At 34.4% G+C, this 22,464-nt stretch overlaps 1 protein-coding gene across 11 annotated transcripts in view; it reads left to right on the forward strand.

The window, feature by feature from the left end:
• Nucleotides 1-22,464, forward strand: part of FBXW7 (F-box and WD repeat domain containing 7) — a 220,775-nt gene that overhangs the window by 179,323 nt on the left and 18,988 nt on the right. For 10 of the 11 annotated variants that reach the window (XR_004682431.1, XM_035022897.1, XM_035022894.1 and 7 more), the window contains 2 exons: nucleotides 11,202-11,284; nucleotides 14,268-14,409. Coding sequence is in view for 10 of the 11 variants with exons in the window: in XM_035022897.1 (XP_034878788.1) it covers nucleotides 11,202-11,284; nucleotides 14,268-14,409 (225 nt within the window). In the remaining variant the exon portion in view is untranslated. Of the gene's footprint in view, nucleotides 1-7,728; nucleotides 8,781-11,201; nucleotides 11,285-14,267; nucleotides 14,410-22,464 lie in introns of those variants that run through there. The other variant, XM_035022899.1, reaches the window with a different exon arrangement.

The following is a 22,464-nucleotide window of genomic DNA, read 5'->3' on the forward strand; positions in this document are numbered from 1 at the left end:
CTACCCTTAGTACCTACTTCTACCTGTTTTATTTCTGTCTTAAAACTAAGCATTATATGAAATTATCTTACTCATGTATTGTTTACTTATTATTTGTCTTCCCCGCCCCCCCCGAATATAAACTGTATGAGAGTAGAAAGCTCATCTGCATTGTTTGCCACCTTATACCTAGAGCCTAGAACAGTTGTTAGCACATAGTAGGTGCTCAAAAGGTTATGCAAATATATTTGTTTATTGACAGGTAAGAAAAAAGAGGGAAAAGCTCTTATTAAGCCACTTAGATGACCACTGTGAATATTTTTATGTATTTACATAGGCTTTTCTCTATGCATACACACACATACAAACACACACTTAAATATTTGTGTATATATTCTACAAAGGACCATACTTTATATCATGTGTTTGATTCTTACTTACCTTCTACTTTAAAGTAGCCCTTGCCCTAGTTCTGGACATGATGAACAGTTTCTATGACTTTAAAATTTTCTACAATGAAGTATTTTCCTTAAAAGGAGGCTTTGAGTCTGGGGGCTGGAGGGGCAGGGAATGGGAAGAAAGGGCTGGATGTAGAACAAGACAAACTGTAATTTTCCAAGCAAGTCATGTGTTTTTTAATATCAGAGGTCCTTTTCCCACATATTGGTGAAAGTCAATGAATTTATACCCTACTGCCCCAAATTACATTTTTTATTGTCTTTTCATCAAGTTTGGGAGAGATTATAAGGTTTGAATGAATATTTATTTAAGAAATCTCTTCTTTTTGCACCATTCCCCCCTTGAGTACAGACTGCTTGTATGTATGATCTGGTATAAATGCCTACTGAAACAGAAGGACCCCTTATTAGTCAGTGTTTATAACTAAATAAAAAGTCAACAGTCTTTACACCCACACAGTAAAGTTCTCCTTGTACAGAAAGACACATATTATCCCTAAAATGGGAGAATGAGTCATGGCAGAAAGTACTTTTGAAGAAGCCATTACTAGTATGTTAAAGAATATTTTAACTGTAATATTAAATGTTTGGATAAGGAGATGTATTGCTAAATAGGTTACACCCTAATGCACCTTATGAGACCAGTGACTACTAGAAGACTTACAGATGACGTTAATTCTTCAAGCTAATGACAGTGGTAGTCCCACATACATCTTTGGCCCACAGATGATGATTTCCTTTTTTCTCCTAAACGTCTACCAAACTTCTGTCTTTTAAGCTTAGAAACAAGACCACTTTATATGAAATCTTCTCAGACTATTTGAATGATTTCTTCATTTTCTGACCTCCTACACTACCCAGTTTGGCACTTGATAGACATTGTTCTCTATTAGTTTCTTGTCTTGCCAGCAGATTTTAAGTATCTTAGGGGGAGAAAGATTATTATTGTAATGTTTTTATTTGTCCTCAGTATTTTGTAGATATTGGGATATAGGTGATTGTTTCTTAATTGATTTCTTTTAACCTAAATCTTTCAGTTTCTCTCACATTTTCCCCAGTTGCTACCATGTCTTTGTCTCAGATTTCCCACATGTAGCAGAAGCATAGTCATCTGGACCCAGATAATTATTCCATGAACTGAATAATCAAGATTTAGTTATAGTTTGCATATGTAATTGCTATTTGCAAAATAAAATACTTTTTTTCCTTCTTTAGCAATGTCGGATTTTTTTAGCTTAAATTGAGCCATCACATATGTAATAGAAGTAGAAATCAGTTAAAAGTAGTGAACTTGGGACCAGAGTCTAAGGTTCTAATATAGCTGTATAACCCTGAGCAAGACTCTTAATTCTCTACCTCACTTTTCTCTCCTGTTAATAACAGTTATTATTTTATAGGATATCTGTTATACCCTGGGCATCTACTAGGTCCTCACAATGACTCTGTGGGTTAGGATGGTAAAGTAGATGATAATTACCATTACAAAAACCAGAACTCATAAAGGTCAAATAACCCCTACCAAGGTTGCACTCTAATAATGGCAGAGCTGGTGTTTAAATTCAGTTTTCTCGGGGCGCCTGGGTGGCTCAGTCGTTAAGCGTCTGCCTTCGGCTCAGGTCATGGTCCCAGGGTCCTGGGATTGAGCCCCGCATCGGGCTCCCTGCTCAGCGGGAAACCTGCTTCTCCCTCTCCCACTCCCCCTGCTTGTGTTCCCTATCTCGCTGTGTCTCTGTCAAATAAGTAAATAAAATCTTTAAAAAAATAAATAAAATAAATTCAGTTTTCTCCAATTCCAACTCTTATGTTCATTTCAAAAATGAAGGGGAATTGGATTAGATGACTTCCAAGTTCCCTTCTAGTTCTAAACATATGGCTTCCTGCTATTAATGTTTTTGTTATTGTTATCGATTCAGTATATATGACTTTTTTACTTCTTAGCCTTTAGCCCTTTTTTCAAAACTTTTTGGTCATGACTAAATTTAGGTCATGACTAATGTAAGAAAGAAATTCTGGGATTTTAAACAAACCTTAAAATGAAAGGTTATTTTAGTACTAAAATATAAGATTGATATACCACACGTATAGAAAATTTTTCTCAAATCAGATAAATATATTTGAACATCACAACCAGCAGCAATAAATATGGAACTGGATAAAGAAAGTAGAAGAGTAAATAGGGTTCTAGGTCTTATATTGATGGAAAATTGATTTCATTCTTTCTTCATGTTAAATTCTTCCCTGGGTCATATTTGCTGCTTCATTTTTCTTGAAGTCTACCTTATATTTATATTTTCCTTACTTTATTGAAGGGTGACTATAAAAGATTTATAACAAATTTTGAGAGGAAACTTTTGCATATAAATTTGAGATGCTTACTGATAGTTTATTTTGGATCTGAAGCATGAGATGTAAAGATTGATTGATTTCTAAGTAAATCAGGATGAACTCTGGAGTGACTTACTTGTCAAATTATTGCAGGTATTGCTTGTCTGGATAGAGGTATTGTAAGGAATGTTTTGGTACATGTATTAAGTCTGATAGCTCTATAACAATATGAATTTCAGAAGAGCAAACAAGCAAAATTCCCATCTTCGTTGTTTTCTTCTGTGGCTGGGATAAATAAAACTCAACTTGCATTATTGTGTCAAACTGTATGTTTGTATATTTATATATTGGTAGATATATACATATGCACATGTTTATCTAATTGGCCCAATTAGAAGGGATGAAAAAAACTTTTACTGCTTGAATTAATGTTGCATTTTATTTGTGTCAAATCTTGATGGGCTTCATTTTTGTAAGTACAGTTATAAATACCTTAACCTTCAAGAAAAAGAAAAATGTATGAAAATATCACTCCTACAATTATAATTATCTTAAAAATTCTTTAAACCATTCTGAGCTATGTTGTGATTTGCATTTTGATTTACTGAGGTTAGAATTGAGTATATGATTATTATAAGCAATACTCCCCTCCCCAAACAAGTTTATTTTAAAGTTACATATAGTGTGTGTAGTTTTTTTCTAATGCAGTAATGTTTCAATATTTGTTTACTTGGATGGTAATTTCAAACTAAATCTGGCACACCTTGTCTTATTTTACATATTCTCAAAAAAATAATTTAGAACTAATTTCAGTGTGAGTTCTAGAAGTCAGATGTATATATATTACCCTATTTTGTGTCATAAATTCAATGGAGGAAGAAAGTTTTCTTAATTGTATACTGTCCTGTGCCTGACAAATACTAGATGCTAAATAAATACTTAATTAATGAATAAGAGTGAGAAATAGCTTATTGATCAATACTGCCACCTGCTTGCACTAGGGAAAATGTAGATGGTGGGCATACATACTATTTTAATTCATAATACCTCTGATAGGACAGGCTATTAACTTGCCAATTTCAGTTGTGAACCTTTTAAAGGTACTCATATCCCAGGGGTGCATGGGTGGCTCAGTTAGTTAAGCATCTGCCTTCAGCTCAGGTCATGATCCCAGGGTCCTGGGATTGAGCCCTGCATTGGGCTCTCTGCTCAGCTGGGAGTCTGCTTCTCCCTCTCACTCTCCCTCTGTGCTCTCCCTCTCAAATAAATAAATAAAATCTTAAAAAGAAAGAACTGACATCCCAGAAAGTTAATGACAGTGGTTTAGTGCGATTTCAAAAAGTTTGTTTCAGCCTCAGCATGCTTGACATTCCCTTCTTTGATGTTGAAGTTTTGAACTGTCTCTAATCTAAATTCTGTGCTGGGGCAAAACAGCTAATTGTGGTAGGTAGTTTTTCTAGTGTAATATCAGAGTAAAGAATGTTGTCGTAATAATAATAAAGAAAATCACTGACAAAAGAATATAAACATATTCTTCTACTATAAAATGGAAATAAATCTTTAAATGTTAGCAAGATGGGGTGCCTGGGTGACTCAGTCAATTAAGCGTCTGACTCTTGATCTCAGCTCAGGTCTTAATCTCAGGGTTGTGAGTTCAAGCCCCATGTTGGGCTCCATGCTGGGCGTGGAGCCTACTTAAAAGAAAATGTTAGGGGTGCCTAGGTGGCTCAGTTGGTTAAGCATCTGCCTTCAGCTCAGGTCATGATCCCAGGGTCCTGGGATCGAGCCCCACATCGGGCTCCCTGCTCTGCGGGAAGCCTGCTTCTCCCTCTTCCACTCCCCCTGCTTGTGTTCCCTCTCTCGCTGTCTCTCTCTCTCTGTCAAATAAATAAATAAATAAATTCTTAAAAAAAAATGTTAGGAAGATAATGAAAAGAACCAATAATATTATACTATCAATTCTAATACAGTAGATAGACTTTTTAGTACTAAGTATAACGTATTTATGCTTTAGAAAAATGATGCCATGGTTGCTGCTATTTGCTTATATGGCCAGTGATTCAGAAACATTATTTGTTGGGACGCCTGGGTGGCTCAGTCAGTTAAGCATCTGCCTTCGGCTCAAGTCATGCTCCCAGGGTCCTGGGATCAAGTTCCACATCAGGGTCCTTGCTCAGCAGGGAGCCTGCTTCTCCCTCTGCCTGCCACTCCCCCTGCTTGTGCTCTCTCTCTCTCTCTGACAAGTAAATAAATAAAATCTTAAAAAAATAAAACATTATTTGTTATGTATCATTTTTCTACTGTGTCTTAGAGTAAGATGGGAACCTTCAAGGAGTAGATAGTAGTGGAGAAAGATGTATTAAAATAATGACAATGAAATATGATAAGTACAATAATAAAATAATATATTTAAAATGGAAATAATGAACTCTGAGAGTCAAGGTGGGGAAAAGTTATTGGATTACTCCTTCACCTGTTGACACTATGTATAAAGATACATACTTCTCTGAAGATACATGATTCAGTGAAGACTGCTTTATTGTTTATATTTTTCTTAGTTTGGTTTATGCCCGTAACTACAACTTGCCCTTCTAAAAACTTAGTTATCCCAATTAGTTTTTCAGAAGGAGCCATTTCTCTTGTGCTAGTTCACAGGTTAATCATTCTACTGCCTTATTTCCCCGAGGCTTAGACTCTGGGGCAGTACATCTTCCTATCTTTCTTTCTTAAGTAGCTCCTCTCATCCATTCTTCTCCTACATCTAGTTCAATGGAGTTGTGATGAGATGAGCATTGGGTCTGAATTAGCAGTCACTCCCCTTGCTAATAGATTTCCACAGTAAGGCTTATAAGTTGTCAGTCAGCACAAGAAATACTTTTTTTATAGAATGAGAAATGAGCTGAAATTACATGAAGATGTACTTTATTGTATTGAAAATATGATTCTAAAAATTTGGGTGACAAACAAGTGTTATCTAGCTGTTAATAGTTGACTAGCTAGTCTTTTTTTCAGTGAACTTACTAGTTAACATTCTAGCATAGAACATAAAATACTTTTTTTCCTAAACTTATTTGACATAGATTATGGACTAATCTCAGTTTTAAAATGTTTCTGTATACCACAAGGATAAAAAAAAGATATAGATAACATACATAAAGGCCTTTTCAGTCTTACTACTAAAAAACTTAAATCTTTGAATAAAGTTTTAAACGTCTGTATTTTAGGCAAGACTCTCAGAAATAGGAATGGAAAATGGTTTCATTTGCTTTGTTCATATAGAGATCATGATGAAATTAATAGATCACAACTTTCATTAGTACTTCAGAGAATATTGAAAATTATTTTTATTCAATTTTTCAAAATCTGGTTAGAGGTTTGGTTGACTAGTTTTGCTTGCCAAATTCTTTCTTCACAGATCAGATTAACATTGTAAACAAGATAGTAGGGAGAATTGTTGAAATATTTGGGAAAATAAAGTCTTCATGAGTACTTATAAACATATACATTCTCACTTAAAGGACAAACTAATAAAAATAATTATGAAATGGGACCCATGGAAGATGGGGATGTCAGGTGGTGGAAAGTCTTTTCAGTATATACTTTTTGATTATCATTTTGAGTTTTGAATCATGTAAATATTTTGCCTATTCAAAAATAAAACATGAATATACATAACCTACATACAAATATACATTTGTCAGCATCAGGTTTTCCCATAACTTCATACCATACAAAGGAGCTATATAACCGTAAGAGCATTCCTTTGAATATACAAAATTATTTTCTTCTTTTAAATATCCTAGATGTTGGGAGTGGCCCTGGTTTATTAAAGTTGGTCTGTGTCGTCAATTGAGGAGTAGACTGAATCTGAAAAAGTTACTTCATTTAGAGAGAGTACATGATTTCAATTGAAGTCAAGGTGTATACTGTTATATGACTGATGGGTAGTCCATTTGTCCTCTAATAAGAAGCTAGCTAGCACTGACAAATTTTAGAGAAAATTTCAGGTGTTCACTTTATAATTAGTTTCTTTACATAGCCCAGAATTGAGGCAGGTGGTGGAGGGGAAATTACTTTTTTTTTTTTTTTTACACTTTGTATTTTTTAAAAAATCTTGAGTGCTCTGAATCTTCTAACAAAAGGGTTTATAGGTCCATTCCTAACAGTTGGGTTTTTTTTTTTTTTTTTGCTAAGAGATTTCTTTTTTAAAAGAACTTTCCTTTGAAGTAAGCTAATTGTTTATTTAGAAAACTAACGATTTGCTGGGTACATGTACATACTGTTTCTGAGGGTAATTTCCAGAAGACCCAAGATGTATGTCTTTATAAAATTTTAGATTATCTTATTTCATTTATGTTTTAAAGTAAAAGACATTATAGTGACTTAATGTCTTAGTTATAAAGGTAAACATATTTATTTTTAAAATTATGATTACTTTATGCAGCATTTAGAATCATTTATCTAATGAAAATCATTCATTAACCATAGCGGAAAGTATTAAAATGTAGTTAAGTCCAAATAGTATTTCTTTTTTTCTGAGGAAACTTTTTAAGTTACATAAATAACTATAGGCACACAGTTTACTTGTAATAAAGAATGTTAATGGGGAGGGTAGGATTTAATTAACTAGACCCTTAATAATGGGCCTTTCTAGTCCAAGGAATCTTATAATTGCCTCTGAAGCTAGTCGTGTAGCAAGTTGGGAGATAAAATATCTAGATTTGTGAAGTAGTTGTTCTGAGCAAAAGGTTGCCTTCAGGCACACTTTGGTATTTTTTTTATTATTATGTAAAATGCCCTTTTAAAGATAAACAATATACACTGTCAAAATAATTTTGGAGGTGGAAGTCCAGTACTTCCTGTTTACTCAAGATTAAATTCACAAATAAGGTTCAGACTCTCCAATGAGCCCAGTTTTTGCTTTCTTTGGAGAAATAGAACCTTTTGGCCAAACTTTACACACTTAATACCAATCTGATAGTCTTAAAAATAAATTGTCATGATTACTAAGAATTGATGAACTGTGTGGTAATTTTCTTGATATGTTTTAAATGAGTGAAATGGAAACACATAGGGAATATTTTCATTAAATGTTAATATAAGAAATATGCAGGTTGAAATATAACTTATTACATAATTTCTGCAAATGTTATATGCTCCAAACTGGTTTACTTTATTATAAATCCCCCCAAAGAATATTTAATTTCTCCCTTTGGGTTTGCTCATTTTGTATCATCTAAGCTACTTGAAAAATGTGATCAGTCTGTGCCAGGACTGCAATAGGATAACAGTGGAAATAGCCTGCTTTGCTTCTGTTGGGAGGACTGTATGGAAAATATATTCCATTTTCAAAATGTTTCTGAAAGCATTTATTTGTGGAAAGGATGCTTACCATTTAAAACTCTTCAGAAATGCAGGCTTTACAAAATACAAAATAATCTCCTGAAAGTTTGAAAGGGGAAGGGGGCTGTCGTGTGGGGGCGGTCTCATTTGCTGCCCACATCCTCCCTCTGTTCGGTGCGTGGCGTGCTTACGGGTTCCCTGGAGCGGATCACCATATAATTGATGTGCAGTCTGCATTGCTGAATCCTGGACTGCACCATTCTGTGTTCAAGGGAAGATGTAATCTGATCCCTCTGCTGCTGAGGGAGGAATCTGTTCAGTCAAGGCTTTGACAGGGCATAGTCTCCTCCAATAATCTTCTCGGTTCTCTCTCATTATTCCCTCGAGTTCTCCTCAGTCAAGCTGCATGTATGTATGTGTGTCCCGAGAAGCGGTCTGATACTGAGCTGCATTTGCCTTTACTGTGGAGTTTTGTTGCCGGTTCTGCTCCCTAATCTTCCCTTTCTGACGTGCCTGAGCATGTCCACATTAGAATCTGTGACATACCTACCTGAAAAAGGTTTATATTGTCAGAGACTGCCAAGCAGCCGGACACACGGGGGCACAGAATCACTGAAGGGGAAAAATACAGAAAATATGGGTTTCTACGGCACACTAAAAATGATTTTTTACAAAGTAAGTAATCTGTTTTCTTCTTGTGTTGTATGACTGTGTGTGTGTGTGCCTGCCTGAGAAGGAAAATCTGTATCATCAGAGATGGCTGCAGTATCCTCTAAATTTGGTGGGTGGCTGGATGGCTGGTATTCTGTTTTATAACGTGAATGTAAGCAAATAATGCAAAGACAGCGTAAGCTGTAAACAGCTTTAAATTTGAAATAAAATGTATATTTTAATCTGGGAATTTTCACTGAAAATATATTTAGACTTTGGAAATGTGGCTCCGTTAAATGCTGACCTGGAAATACTCTACCCTTAGTTGGTTTTTAGTGAATCTTTTGCCTTTAATTTTCTATACCTTATGTATATTTCTTTTCTTCTTTCTTTAGTTGACTCTTTTAAAGTCTAGAATCACTACATTATTTAGGACTTATGTTTTAAAAGATCGTATTTACTTTCTGTGCCCCTTAAAAAATTGCAGAATTAATTTTTGGTTCTAAAGTCAGGATTTTCAGTAAACAATATAATATTTAAAAGACACAGAAAGTGCTTTATTTGGTAAAATATTCTGAAGATAAAAAAATCCTTTCCAAATGTTCCCTTGATATGTCTTTTGGGCATTTTTATTCATTGAAGGATTTCTAAGATGAAAATAAAGTTTGCTTTTGGTGGCAAATGGCATTTGCGCCAATGTGTATTTACAAGATACCCAGGGAAGTTCTGAAAGCCAGTATTACAACTTAATTAGAATGAATGTCAAAGTTTCTCATGTTAATTTTGAAAATGAGAATCTGTGGAAGTTATGAAAAAAACCTAGATTTTTAAGGTAATCTGTACTGACTGACCTTCCTGATAGATAGATTTGCGTGTATGTGTACGTGTCTATAATTTATATACATGGAAGCACGTGGCTGTCTATATGTTAAGGCTTATATGTTTATTTTTGCTTTTTATTAAAATTATTTGGAGAAAGAAAATAATGGTTTTTGAGAGGAATCACTTTAAAATGACATAATGAGTACAGAAACTTCTGAAGGGTTGAAATAAGACCAATTCCATTTCTTTCCAGTAGGTATTTCTTGAACTAAGGTATAAATCCTGGATGAGCTTGTTGTACCCTCACTCTAGTCCCTGATATCATAAGATCGTCCCTGTATTTTCGAAGACTTTTTCATGATGATAAAAACATAGTCTTTATTATCCATAGTGTGGTTCAAAATTTTTTAGAGTCTTGTTGGTTCTTCTTAGTATTTATAATGTAGCATGCTGTGTTATGTTCTCATGTGAGGCAGTAGGTAAGGAAAGAAGTCTGCTGCAAAGCAAGGGTTTTCACCGTATTATAAAAAAATGAGTATAGTTCTCTATCACTCTGGGTCTCCCCCTCCCCCATAATTTTCACTAGTACAGTAATTAATTAGAAGACACAAATTTTGAGGGGGTTGTTGAAATAGAAAAAGTTGAATCTTAACAGATCTTATTTTCTAGTTTTATGACAGATCTATAGTTAGATGACCTCCATTAACGGATGGTGAAATATAAAAAATAAATATTTCAATTTTGATGTTGACAAAATGCAATTCTGAATGTATTTACAGTATTACACATACATAGCATAAGGAAATACTTGAAAACTATAGATGTTGGGTATACCTTAAAAAGATATTTAACTTATTCTTTTAAAATCTTTTTGTTGATGTTGCTTTTCAAGTTAGAATCTTTTGTCCTGAGTGAGCATCTGTCAGTGAAGTTATATTCTGTGTAAATATCAACTGATGGGTTTTTTTCTGCCTTTATTATTACCATCTCCAGACTTCTCTCCTGTTACAGATTTACTTTTGTACTCCCCTCATTGCCCATTTCATTGCTTTTGCCTTATTATAATTACTTTTCAAGATCATTTTATTTACATTGTTCTCTTTAAACTTTTTAAATAATCTGTGTGTTTTAAATTCAGTTACTGTTACTTCCATTCAGGTTTTGAAATTTTGAATTTTGTCTATTTTATCTTGAAATATGTTTTTAAAGGAAAATGATGATCACTAAGAGAGACATGTTAAATATGGTTCTGTAATATGTGTATTAACGTGAAATTTTCCCCTATAATGGTTCTTAAACTGGAAAATGTGAAAGGTATATCACTCTCAAGGAATATGTATGATGAATATCAATTTTTAAATCATCATATGCTATTCTTCTGGACAAAATATTGGAGGGGGGAATTCACCTTTCTAGTCTTTAAAGAGTAAAACAAAGTAGAACTAGCAAAAGAAACCATTAAGCATTTATTTTCTACGTACATTAACTATGCCTAACTAATGAAAATTTAGGCATATGAAAATTTAAGAATTTTTTTCACTATTGCCAGTGCTAATATTAAGATTTGCTAGTTGGGACAAGTGATTTTTTTCTTAAATCTATCTTATTTGCTTTACCTTATAGATGAAAAGAAAATTAGACCATGGTTCTGAGGTCCGCTCTTTTTCTTTGGGAAAGAAACCATGCAAAGTCTCAGAATATACAAGGTAATATTAAGTATAATAATTGATTCACTCATGATTTTTATGTTTCTTTAAAGAGGTGATGATTCCAAAAGCTTTTCTTCCAGTTTATTCTCATAGAATCATAATGTCACTAGTACTGTTGACTCTGTAACACATTTTGAGATCACTAAAAATTGAGAAATACATAATTTTAAGAAGAATGACTACCACTATAGCCTGTGTTTTCTTACTAATACTTTGAAATAAGACACAAGCAGAATTTTTCTTACGAACAAAATTTTTAAATCACAAATTTTAAGGAATTCTAAAAAGTAAATTCTAAAACATGAATATGAGCAAATATATCTTGTTACTATAGCAACAGCTATTCTAGGGTAGATATTTTTATATGCAAAATTGAAGATACATTTATTAGCAGTGAATTAAACCTCACAGTTACTAAATAAATCTTACTGTGTTAGAAATCCCCTTTTATTTGCTTGGTAGATCTTATGTTTTTAACACATACATTTCCACACCAGTGAAATAGTTTCCATAACAACTAAATACAATTGTAGTCTTGTTTTGTGCACCATTCCATCATTTTTGGATTTTGCATCAATATAAAACTTTTCCCACTCTCACGCTAATTAGGTTAACTTAAGCACAATATCTATTACCCAGCCAATTAAAAATGGTTTTGGATGTCATTTGGAATTTGGTATTTTAAAATTTAAATGACAAAAGTATCTTCAGAGCTTTTTTTGGTCTTCTTTGCATAATTGTCACTTCTTCAAATTACTGATTAAAAGTTAGCTGTAGAAGCCATAAGAACTTCATGATGGTGATATTTCTTTTTTTTCCTAAATATTTTGATTTAAAGTTATGCTTATTATATAAGGTGCAATAAAATTAACATTCCTTAGACTTAAGTTTCTGTGATTGAGCATTGTTAGAGATTGCATCTCTTTTTTTCCCCAAAGAGTTTATATTTTTATTTCATTCAGTTGTAGAAAAAATTTTTTTCAAATGCTATTCCATGAAATTTAGAAATCATAATAATTATTTTTATATGCAAAAAATGTAGAGATGATACAGAAGAGAAAAATAAAACTATCTCCTATTTATTCAAGAAATGCTTTGTGTGTGATTTCCCCATGTTGATTGTCCCGTCCCCTTCTCTCTTCCCCTTTGCCTTTTGACAATTTCACTGTTTGGGCACCTCCACCAGAGGGTGTGGAGTGATAGACAAGTGAAACTCTTCACTTCATTTTTGCTTTTTTCTTCTAGTCTTGATTAAGTATTTCTTACATGAGAAAGTTGAGTTTAATGTTAAAAATGTAGTATTTTTAATGTGTAGATTCCAGGCAGCCATATCATTTTGGTCTTCTAATAATATGGCTGATACCAGGACAAAGGTGTTAAATGGTTCAGTTGTTTTTAAGGCCGCTTATAAACAAATGCTAAATTTTTACTACAGTACACATTTTAATAGAATTTTGCCTTTAGTTGCTCACTTTTATATTGAGAAAACACCTGAAAAGGTGCACATTCTGTTTTCAGCCTTTTAACATAATCTTACCAAAGCAAACCAAACAGCAGATTGATTTCCATGTCTTTTTGGAGACTTTGTCAGTATATATTTGGTGTTTTTTAATTTTTTTGACAGATTTTCTAATAATAACAATGAAACTGATTTTCCATCTTAACATCTTCTTTATTAGAAAATTTAAGTTATGATCACATTCTGTTTCATTTTGGAGAAGAAAATGAGCTTACTTTTGAAATTTGATAGACAGATTTAATTGTTGTATGTTAGAGATTATCATAGATGTATAATGTTAAAAGATTTAAAGGTGGTAGATATGTAGATTTTTCTGTAAAATATGGTGACTAAGATACATTTTTTAACAAAATAATGAGATACGTTGGATAGTAAAGAATTGGGGAATTGTTTTCATTAGTAATTTATCAGAGCAGATATTGAGCTGTTAGGCTACAATTTATATGTTCTTTGGATTTAAAACACTTTATTATCATAGCTCAATAAGCTGAAGATTATTTTACAAATGTAATTATGAGTCTTCCTGCATTTTTTTTCAAATGTCTCTAAAATAGAGATATTCAGTATTTACCTCAAGAATAAAGTTTAATTATTACTGAAATTAGAAAGTAAAGCTTAAAATATTAATAACTTGGTTATAACTATGCTTTTTCTGTTATTAGTCATTTTTAGGAAAGTTGGACAGTTCTAGAGATAGATCATCTAGTCTTAACTCTTTCATTTTACTAGTGGCAGAATTGAATTTCAGGTTTGTTTTCTTTAATGTCTCAGTTTAAATTATTGTATAAAAGTATTTAGATCATCTCATTTTATTTAGTTTTATATATAACATAGTAAGTTTTCAATATTTAACTGTTTTGAGTAAATATATGTCTAATCAAGGCTTGTTCCTGTCAAATGTCATCTAGGCTAAGCTTTATAAACAACAGTGGAAAGTTGAAAAGAAATAAATATTACAAATAATTTAGAATGTATCTAGTGAAATGTCCAAAATATTTGAGCATCCTGCTTCTACATATGAATTTTTTAAAGCATTAGTAAGTTTTACAACTCTTTTTATTAAGGAAATTTGAACTTTTATTTAATTAAGTCACTGAAGAGTGGTCATAAGAGAGGTGGGACCTGTATCTTCTAAGGATATATTTTAACATCACTTACATGTATCAACAAGTTGCAGTTTTGCCATAGAGATTCTGTCATTTGGTTGCAATTAGCATTGCTGGGATAATAACAGGTGGCTATGTAGGAGGCAGGAAACCTACTCTAAGAATAGCAGACTAGATTTTGTGTATCCTTGCTCTCTGGGAATAAGCAAATAAAAGTAATAATTCTATTGATGTTTGAAATATGCCAGATCATATTCTTATTAAATTAAAGCCCATTATTCTTAATAAATGCCTATCTTTGTTTCCACTCTTGTGGGGTTTTTTGTTTGTTTTTTGTTGTTGTTGTTTTTTCTAGTACCACTGGGCTTGTACCATGTTCAGCAACACCAACAACTTTTGGAGACCTGAGAGCAGCCAATGGCCAAGGGCAACAACGACGCCGAATTACATCTGTACAACCACCTACAGGCCTCCAGGAATGGCTGAAAATGTTTCAGGTGACATGTCTAACAGTACTTGAAATGCTTCACTTAATTGCTGCAAAAAATAAGGGATTATTCAGCCATGAGAAGGAACTGTTACATGCTACACCATGGATGAACCTTGAAAGCATTATGTTAAGTGAAAGAAGCGAGACACAAAAGGCCACATATTGCATGATTATACTTACATGAACTATCCAGAACAGGCAAATCCATAGAGACAGAATGTAGTTTAGTGATTGCAATGTGATTGGTAAGGGGATATTGGGACTAACTGCTAATAGATACGGGATCTCTTTTGGGGTGATGGAAATGTTCTGGAGTCGTTAGTGATGATGGTTGCATAGCAAGATAGGTGTGCTGGGAACCATTTAAGTGTACATTTTAAATGGTGAGTTTTATGTTATGTGAAGTATATGTCAATAAAAAATGCTTTTGAAAATAAGGAAGCTCATTTTAATTTTTAAGTGTATCAATCGAGAGAATCCAATGCTTATTTTGTATTAGTGTGCATTTGCATTTTTTATTGCCTTTTAGATAATAAGACCTTTCTTCCTTTTCTCCTTTATGTTTGGGCTTCTGGGGTTGCTGAATGTACTTGCTCTCTAAAATTTATTGCTTAGGGGTTGCCTAGGTGGCTCAGTTGGTTAAGCAGCTGATCCTTGGTTTCAGGCTCAGGTCATGATCTCAGGGGCCTGGGATTGAGCCCCTTGTCGGGCTCCATGCTCAGCGGGGAGTCTGCTTAAGGATTCTCTGTCTCCTTCTTCCTCTGCCCCTCCCCTCACTGGTGTGCACACGCACGCACTCTCCCAAATAAATCTTTTAAAAAATAAATAAAATATAGTGCTTGGAAGTTAAGCATTTAGGAGTAATGTGGGAACTCTGCTAATTAGTCACTGTTGGTGACTTACCCATCACTGTTACCCTAGTAGTCTTCAAGAGTTGATACAGCTTCTTTTCATCTGTGCCATGCTTGTGTATGGCTTATTATGTTCAAATTCTGATTACTGTATTTTACTGGCATTTAAATTCTTTGGAAGTTTACCAGGAAGATTGGCTACAACCAAACCTCTGTTAGGAATTTTATAACTCCTGATAGTGGTAGTAAATTGATTTATTTCTTCTTCCAATGAGATAATGCATATAAATCAAGTATTTAGCAAAATGGTTGACCTAGATTTAACACTTGCTTACTTGTTCTTTGTAAATACTAAATAATATAAATTATGTAAAGTGAAGCTATCTCTGATATTAGCCATGGCATTAATGTAAAATGAATATATTTCCTTACCTCCGACTGCTTGATTGGTGGTTATTTTATGAATGCATAAGGGAATAAAAATGCATAAAGGAAAAAGAAGGTACTTTACTTGACTTTATTTGATATTTCAGATTTTTAAGACATCCATTATGTAAATCCGTATATATTAAATTCCTGGGCAAAAACTAAATAAATGTCCTACTCTTTTTCTTCTATCGCTAGAAAACTCACTTGAATCAATGTTGCTTTTAAATGGATTTTTAGAATTGTTTTCTGCCCTTCAGGTGATTTCGGAGAAACTAGGGTAACCTTTTTTTTCAGTTGGTAACTGAAAGGTTAGAGCAGTGGTTCTCAACAGGGGGCAGATTTTTCCCTCTGTTGAAACATTTTTGCTTTTTACAACTGATGGGTTGGAGGGCAGGACACTGCTGGCGTCTAGTGGGTAGGGGCAATGTAAAGGACAGCCTCCTATAGCAACCTGTTCTCGGGCCCAAAATGTCACCAGTGTGAGACTGAGCATCTGTGGCTTAGAGGAATTGAAGTTATATATTATTCTTATTGTAACGTTATGAACAACTAAAATTACAAAGAATTTTTTTTGTTTGCATCGTCACAAATTGATTAAACTTACCTTTCCCCAAGGATTGTTCTCTCTCCTCCTCCCAGTTCTTTTACCTTAGGTTCCTGATTTTTTAAGTTTTAATTTTTTCCTATGCATCCACTCAGAATTTTAATTTTTTTTACCATATCCTTTTTTTTTTTTTTTTAAGATTTTATTTGTTTATTTGACAGAAAGAGGGAACACAAGCAGGGGGAGTGGGAGAGGAAGAAGCAGACTCCCTGTTGAGCAGGGAGCCTGACATGGGGCTCCATCCCAGGACCCTGGGATCATGACCTGAGCCGAAGGCACATGCTTAACCAACTGAGCCACCCAGGCACCCCTACCATATCCTTTTGATAAGAAGTTTATCCATCAGTAAGAGGTGAAAATAGGACTCAGACATTCACACTTCTAAAGAAATACTTTAAAGATTTTTATCATCTTTGATTAAGCCAAGATGGGAATATAGGTGTGTGTTGTCATGCTTGCACACGCATACAATGCGAGCAGCACAGCACTTGAGAGTAATGCAGAAGCTGATTTCATAGCATTTTTAAAGATTATTTATTTATTTATTTATTTATTGAAAGAGCATGAGCAGGGGAGGGGCAGAGGGAGAGTCAGGTCCCCTGCTGAGCCTGATCCTAGGACTCTTTGTGCTTTATTTTGCAGGGAGGATGTTTTAGGGAGTTCTTTGTATAATGCTTGCCTATTTCGCTAGCTCATGCTTTCTTTTTTTTTTTTAAGATTTTGTTTATTTATTTATTTATTTATTTGAGAGGGAGCACAAGCAGCAGCAGTGGCAGAGGGAGAAGGAGAAGCAGGCTCCCCATTAAGCAGGTAGCCTGAGGCAGGGCTTAATCCCAGGACCTCGGGATCATGACCTGAGCTGAAGGCAGACGCTTAACCTACTGAGCCACCCAGGCACCCCTCGCTCATGGTTTTCTTACTGAAATGTCCACGTTACCACATATTGTATGTCATCAAGTCTGAGATACCATAGGTTATTGGAAGCATTCCATCTTCAAAAATGTTGTTTAAAAAATCATTTCTTAGAATTAATGAGATTCAATAAACTAAAGAATATTAGGTTAGCTTTTGTTCTGTAAAAAGAAGCCCATTTGATTGCTTTTCATGTGACACGTAAATGCAGTGAAGAAAACTTGTTCTTAGCTAATAGGAATAATAGGCAGAATTATCCCTGCAGGTATAGTACTATGTGTATTTTTTTCAGATAAATATTCTGCAGCAAAGAAATCTACTAGCAACAAAAGGCCAACTAGACAGGTATATCAGGACCTTAATCCTTTGAGTACCATATCCATCTCTGACACACCCAGGGCCTCATTGTTGGGCATTGCCCTTTATTTTCAGGGCTGGCACCAAAGGAACTAGAGATGAATCATTTGCCTAAAAGCTTACAATGCTTTCATGCTTAACATGTGGAGAGATATAATTTCATAGTAAAGTGGGGGAGTCATGAGTTGACCTGTGTGCTATAGTTGAGGGATAATTAAACTGGCATGATTTCTACAGATGTGCTGTGGGGGTATTTAATGAGGACTTTTCCATTGCATAACAAGCAAAATGGGAGAGCTTGTCCCCTTACTGTTCTGCTATTGCTCCTAAGGCAATGATACAGCATTGTTTTGGTCCAGCTCCATCTATTCTGACAAAGTACTCTGTACTCAATTTATAAATTGAATGAGAACAAATGATACACCATTTTGGATAAAGGGAAATTGAAACAAAATGCCACTGCAATATAGAAGTGGAAATTCAAAACAAAACAACAAACCAGAAATTTTGTACTGTTTAAATTTTTAGTAGCCATTGATTCTGCTTTTTTTGGCAGCCAGGTTGATGCTTCAGGTTGTTAATTTTGGGACAGAGGATTGGTCATTTTGTTTGCTTGTGCATTTGTGTGTTAATATATGGGTTTAATAAAGGCACCAATAACATTATAACATTATCTTATGTTGAAATTTATATTTAGAGGTATCCTGATATAATGAGAAACACATATAACTTAGAAGAAAAAGATCTTAGTACAAATTTTGGCTTTGCCTCCTAATACTATGGAATTTTGTTGGTATTATGTAACCACTCTTGCCTTATTTTCATTCTCTATAAAACAGATACAACACTAAAAAGTTGTCAAACAGGAGACAATATAGTAATGTGCTTAAAGCTGTATTTGGAAATATAGTGGAGATTCAATAAATGTTAGTTTCCTCTCGTGGTCAAGAAATAGCCTTTGTGAGCCCTTGTTTTCTCCGGTCTAAAAAAGGGCTAGTAAAAACAGCTTCCTACAAATGTTATTAGCTTAACATTATTAACATTATTTTAATCAAAACAAATTTGCATTGCATTAAAACTGTGAATGTACTTTGAAAATACTTATACTCAAAATATTTTTTTAAATGATAAAGTAGAAAATACGTGTTTTGAAATTAAAAGTGGAATAAAAATACGCTCTTGAAGGATTTAATTAAGTTCCATGTTAACACTTAGAAATCGTACATGTTCTCTAACTCATTTTATTTAGGTCTTTTTTATTTGCTAGTCAACAAAATATTAAAACAGGATGATGCCAAAAGAAAATGAATTTAGTATTACTTTGCAATTGTATTTGAAGCAGTATGAGCAAGAAACCTTGTGTGAGGAAAAGTTTAAGAAAGTCATGAGAGCTGAGTTCTTGACCACGTGAAATTCAGGCACAGTACTGCCCAAAGTCATAAAAGGTTTGTCTGAATGGGCTATAGGGATCATCCAGACTAGTAACCACTACTGTTTATGAATCGCTCGCATCAATACTGGATGAGTTTTTTATTTAAAACATAAAATATCCTCAGCCCCACCTTGACCACTGAATCAGACTCTTTGATGGTGAGTCGTAGGACTCTGATCCTTACACTCCTCAACCAGCATTTGGGTGACACTGGTCTTCACGAAGCGCCTTATTATACAGGTGGGGTCTCTGAGACTCAGATTAATTAAGGCACTTTCATATGGTTCCATGGTGAATTTACTGGTGAAACCCAAGCTCATGATTACAGTTCAGTGCTCCTTATATTCTTTTCTTCTACTTGCATGCTCTAATAATCTGAAATAAAATACCACTTCCATGGGGAATTTTCAAGTTTGCATTTGCAATTTTGTCCACAAAGTAAGTTTTGTTTCTCTTGATCCTCTCCGAATTTGGAATGTTTTTCCTATCCCCTTAAATACGTTCTCACATAACTTTACCAGGAAAGACCAAAGGATGATACTTTTATCCAGGACAACTGTTTTTCAGAACAGAAATAAAATAATTATCAGAATTACGCAGCACTTTTGTAGATAAAGAAACTAAGGCCCACAGAGGTTAAACTGTAATCTAATTAGTGGCAGTATCTTCTCCAAAAGTTGGGTTTTCTGATTCCCAATTCAGTGCTCTTTCCACTATTCCTCATTAAAGGTTGGTGTGGGTTGTTGTTACTTTGTTTTAACATAGTCATTAACTGCTAGTTTTTCAAGTTAATACATACTTCCCTTGGTGGTAAATCATGTATGTGTACAAAATTTGGAACCAGTCTTGGAACCAGACTAAATAAGTAAGTCCTAGTAATACCGTCAAATATAAATACTAGAAATACTCTCTGGAGAGAATTTTGAGATCGTGATGGTGTGCTATTTCCTGACTCTTTGGGGATTCATTTATTTATTCAACAAATAGTTACTGAGCACCTGTCAGGTGCTAGGTTCTACTTTGGATTTGGGATACAATAGTGAACAAAACAAACCAAAACCCCTTTTTCACAGAACTTGCGTTATAGTCAGGAGGGGGATGGAATGGGGTGGGGGGGGAGGTGGTTGGAACTGGTTTGCAATTTTAGAAAGGTTGCCCAGAGTAGGTCTCAGAAGGAAATAGGGAAGCAAGCCATGTGGGTATCAAGGGCAAGAATGTTCCAGGAACAGCAAGTGAAAAGGCTCTGAAGCAGAGCATGCTTGATGTGTTTATGGCTAAAGCGAGAAAACAAGAGGGATAGGAGTAGGAAATTAGAACCTTGTAGGCCAACCCTAAAGACTTCAGTTTTTGCTTTGAAGTGGGAAGCCACTAGAGGGTTTTAAGCAGAAGAGTTGAGTATCACTGACTGTTTTGTGGAGAACAGAACGATGAGAGCAAAGGTGGGAAGCTGAGAGACTAGGTAAGAGGTTATAGGAATAATCCAGGTGAGAGATGATAGTAGCTAGACCAATGTAGTTAATGGTCAGATTCTGGATATATTTTGAGGTTTAAAACTTTTAAATTTGTTGATGGACCAGAACCATCTGACAGTGGTGAGAATGGGACAGTCAGGGATGATTCCAGAGTTTTTGGCCTGAGCAACTAATAGAATGGAGTTACATTTTACGGAAATAGGGAGGATTGTGAACGTGCATATGTGAAGAGAAAGATCATGGAAATGTTAAGTTTCTATTACATATCTAAGAATACATATTGAGTAAGCAATTTTATATAGTGGTCTGGAGTCCAGGGAAGAAATCCAGGCTGGAGAGAGGAATGTGTCTATATGGCTCATACCTTTGTTGGAACCATCTAAGAGATGTGATCTCAGTGAGTAATGAGACTGTTGAATATGTGTGCTTGTGGAAACAGTCTCATTTACGATCTAGTTTACAGACTGTGATGCTAATCCTTGTCAGTGGTGTACTTTTCAATAAAATGTCACAAAGTACCATCTGCTGAATATATGTATAATTTAAATCAAGGTATACTTTTTATTTGACTTGTCAAATAGTGTTTAAAACAAAAACGTTGTTGGGGTGCCTGGGTGGCTCAGTCGGTTAAGAATCTGCCTTTGGCTCAGGTCATGATTTCAGGGTTCTGGGATCAAGCCCCACATCAGGCTCCCTGCTCAGCGGGGAGCCTATTTCTCCTAATGCCCCTGCTACTCCCCCTGCTTGTGCTCTCTCACTCTCTATGTCAAATAAATAAATAAAATCTTAAAAATAAAACAAAACATTGTTTAAAGTCCTAGAAACATTGTGCTATTCAGGCATAGTTTTTGTCATGGACTTTTCCTTAAGTATATAGACACTTGTGACACAGTTTTTAGTGTTTAAGGTCTGAATCAGTTATTTGTCTTCTGTTCTGGCTTTTTTCATTTTACATCCCTTGATAAAAGACACAGTTATGTATCATGTATTGATAATGCTTTTCTATTCCTTTCTTAAGAAAACAGTAACAATACATTTACTGAAAAAAAACATCAAACATATATATTACCTTCAAGTAGAAATATTCATCGTAGCTATTAATGTCATTAATCTATGTAAAGTATATAGAGTAGTAATATGTTGAAAGGTTTTTTACTCTTTTCATTGTAAAAGATTACATATGATATCCTTATTTTTATATCAAAATTTAACCATAAACACTTCCATAAACTATTTTTAGGGCAGGCATTCATATATGCAAAGGGGTTTAAGAAGTTTGCATTAAGGGGCGCCTGGGTGGCTCAGTTAAGCATCCGCCTTTGGCTCAGGTCATGATCCCAGAGTTCCCGGATCAAGTCCCTCATCCAGCTTCCTGCTCAGCTGGAAGTCTGCCTCTCCCTCTGACCCTCCTCCCTCTCCTGCTTTCTCTCTCTCTTGCTCTCTCTCAAATAAATAAATAAAATCTTTAAAAAATTATTATGCTATCAAGTTAATTAATTAAAGCTGCATTTTTATCTAGTCAGCATAAATTGTCCATCACCCAAATTGGCATGTCCTTATACTAGTGTCCATGAATCCTTATAATATAGATGCAGAGGAACAACATGTTATGAAAACCCATCGTCAGTCCTATGTGGAATGTAAATCAAACCAGAGTTTTTATAGTATTGACAGTAAATGATCAGAGATGAGTGGAGATTGATCAGTGTTAAGTTTTGTCAAAGAGTAAGTTTTGAACCAGGATTTGAAGCTGTGTGAGGAAAACTGAATAAAACAATCTAACTTCAAATTAACTGCTTTTAATTGATCATGTGTATGCAGATACATGTGTCTGAGTATTTTTTATTTCTATGTATCAATCCTCACCCTAACTAAAAAGGATACAAGATGAGTGCTCCAGGAGAATGTTCTAGGTGTGTGTATATAGAGAAATAAAAGGATTTTTTAGAGCCTGTGTTTCCTCCTATTTGGGGGTAAAATGGAAATGTTTCCAGGATTTTTATGA

Source organism: Mirounga leonina, unplaced genomic scaffold (genome assembly GCF_011800145.1).
Source record: "Mirounga leonina isolate KUSES-001 unplaced genomic scaffold, KU_Mleo_1.0 Mir_176, whole genome shotgun sequence".
Lineage (NCBI taxonomy): Eukaryota > Metazoa > Chordata > Mammalia > Carnivora > Phocidae > Mirounga > Mirounga leonina.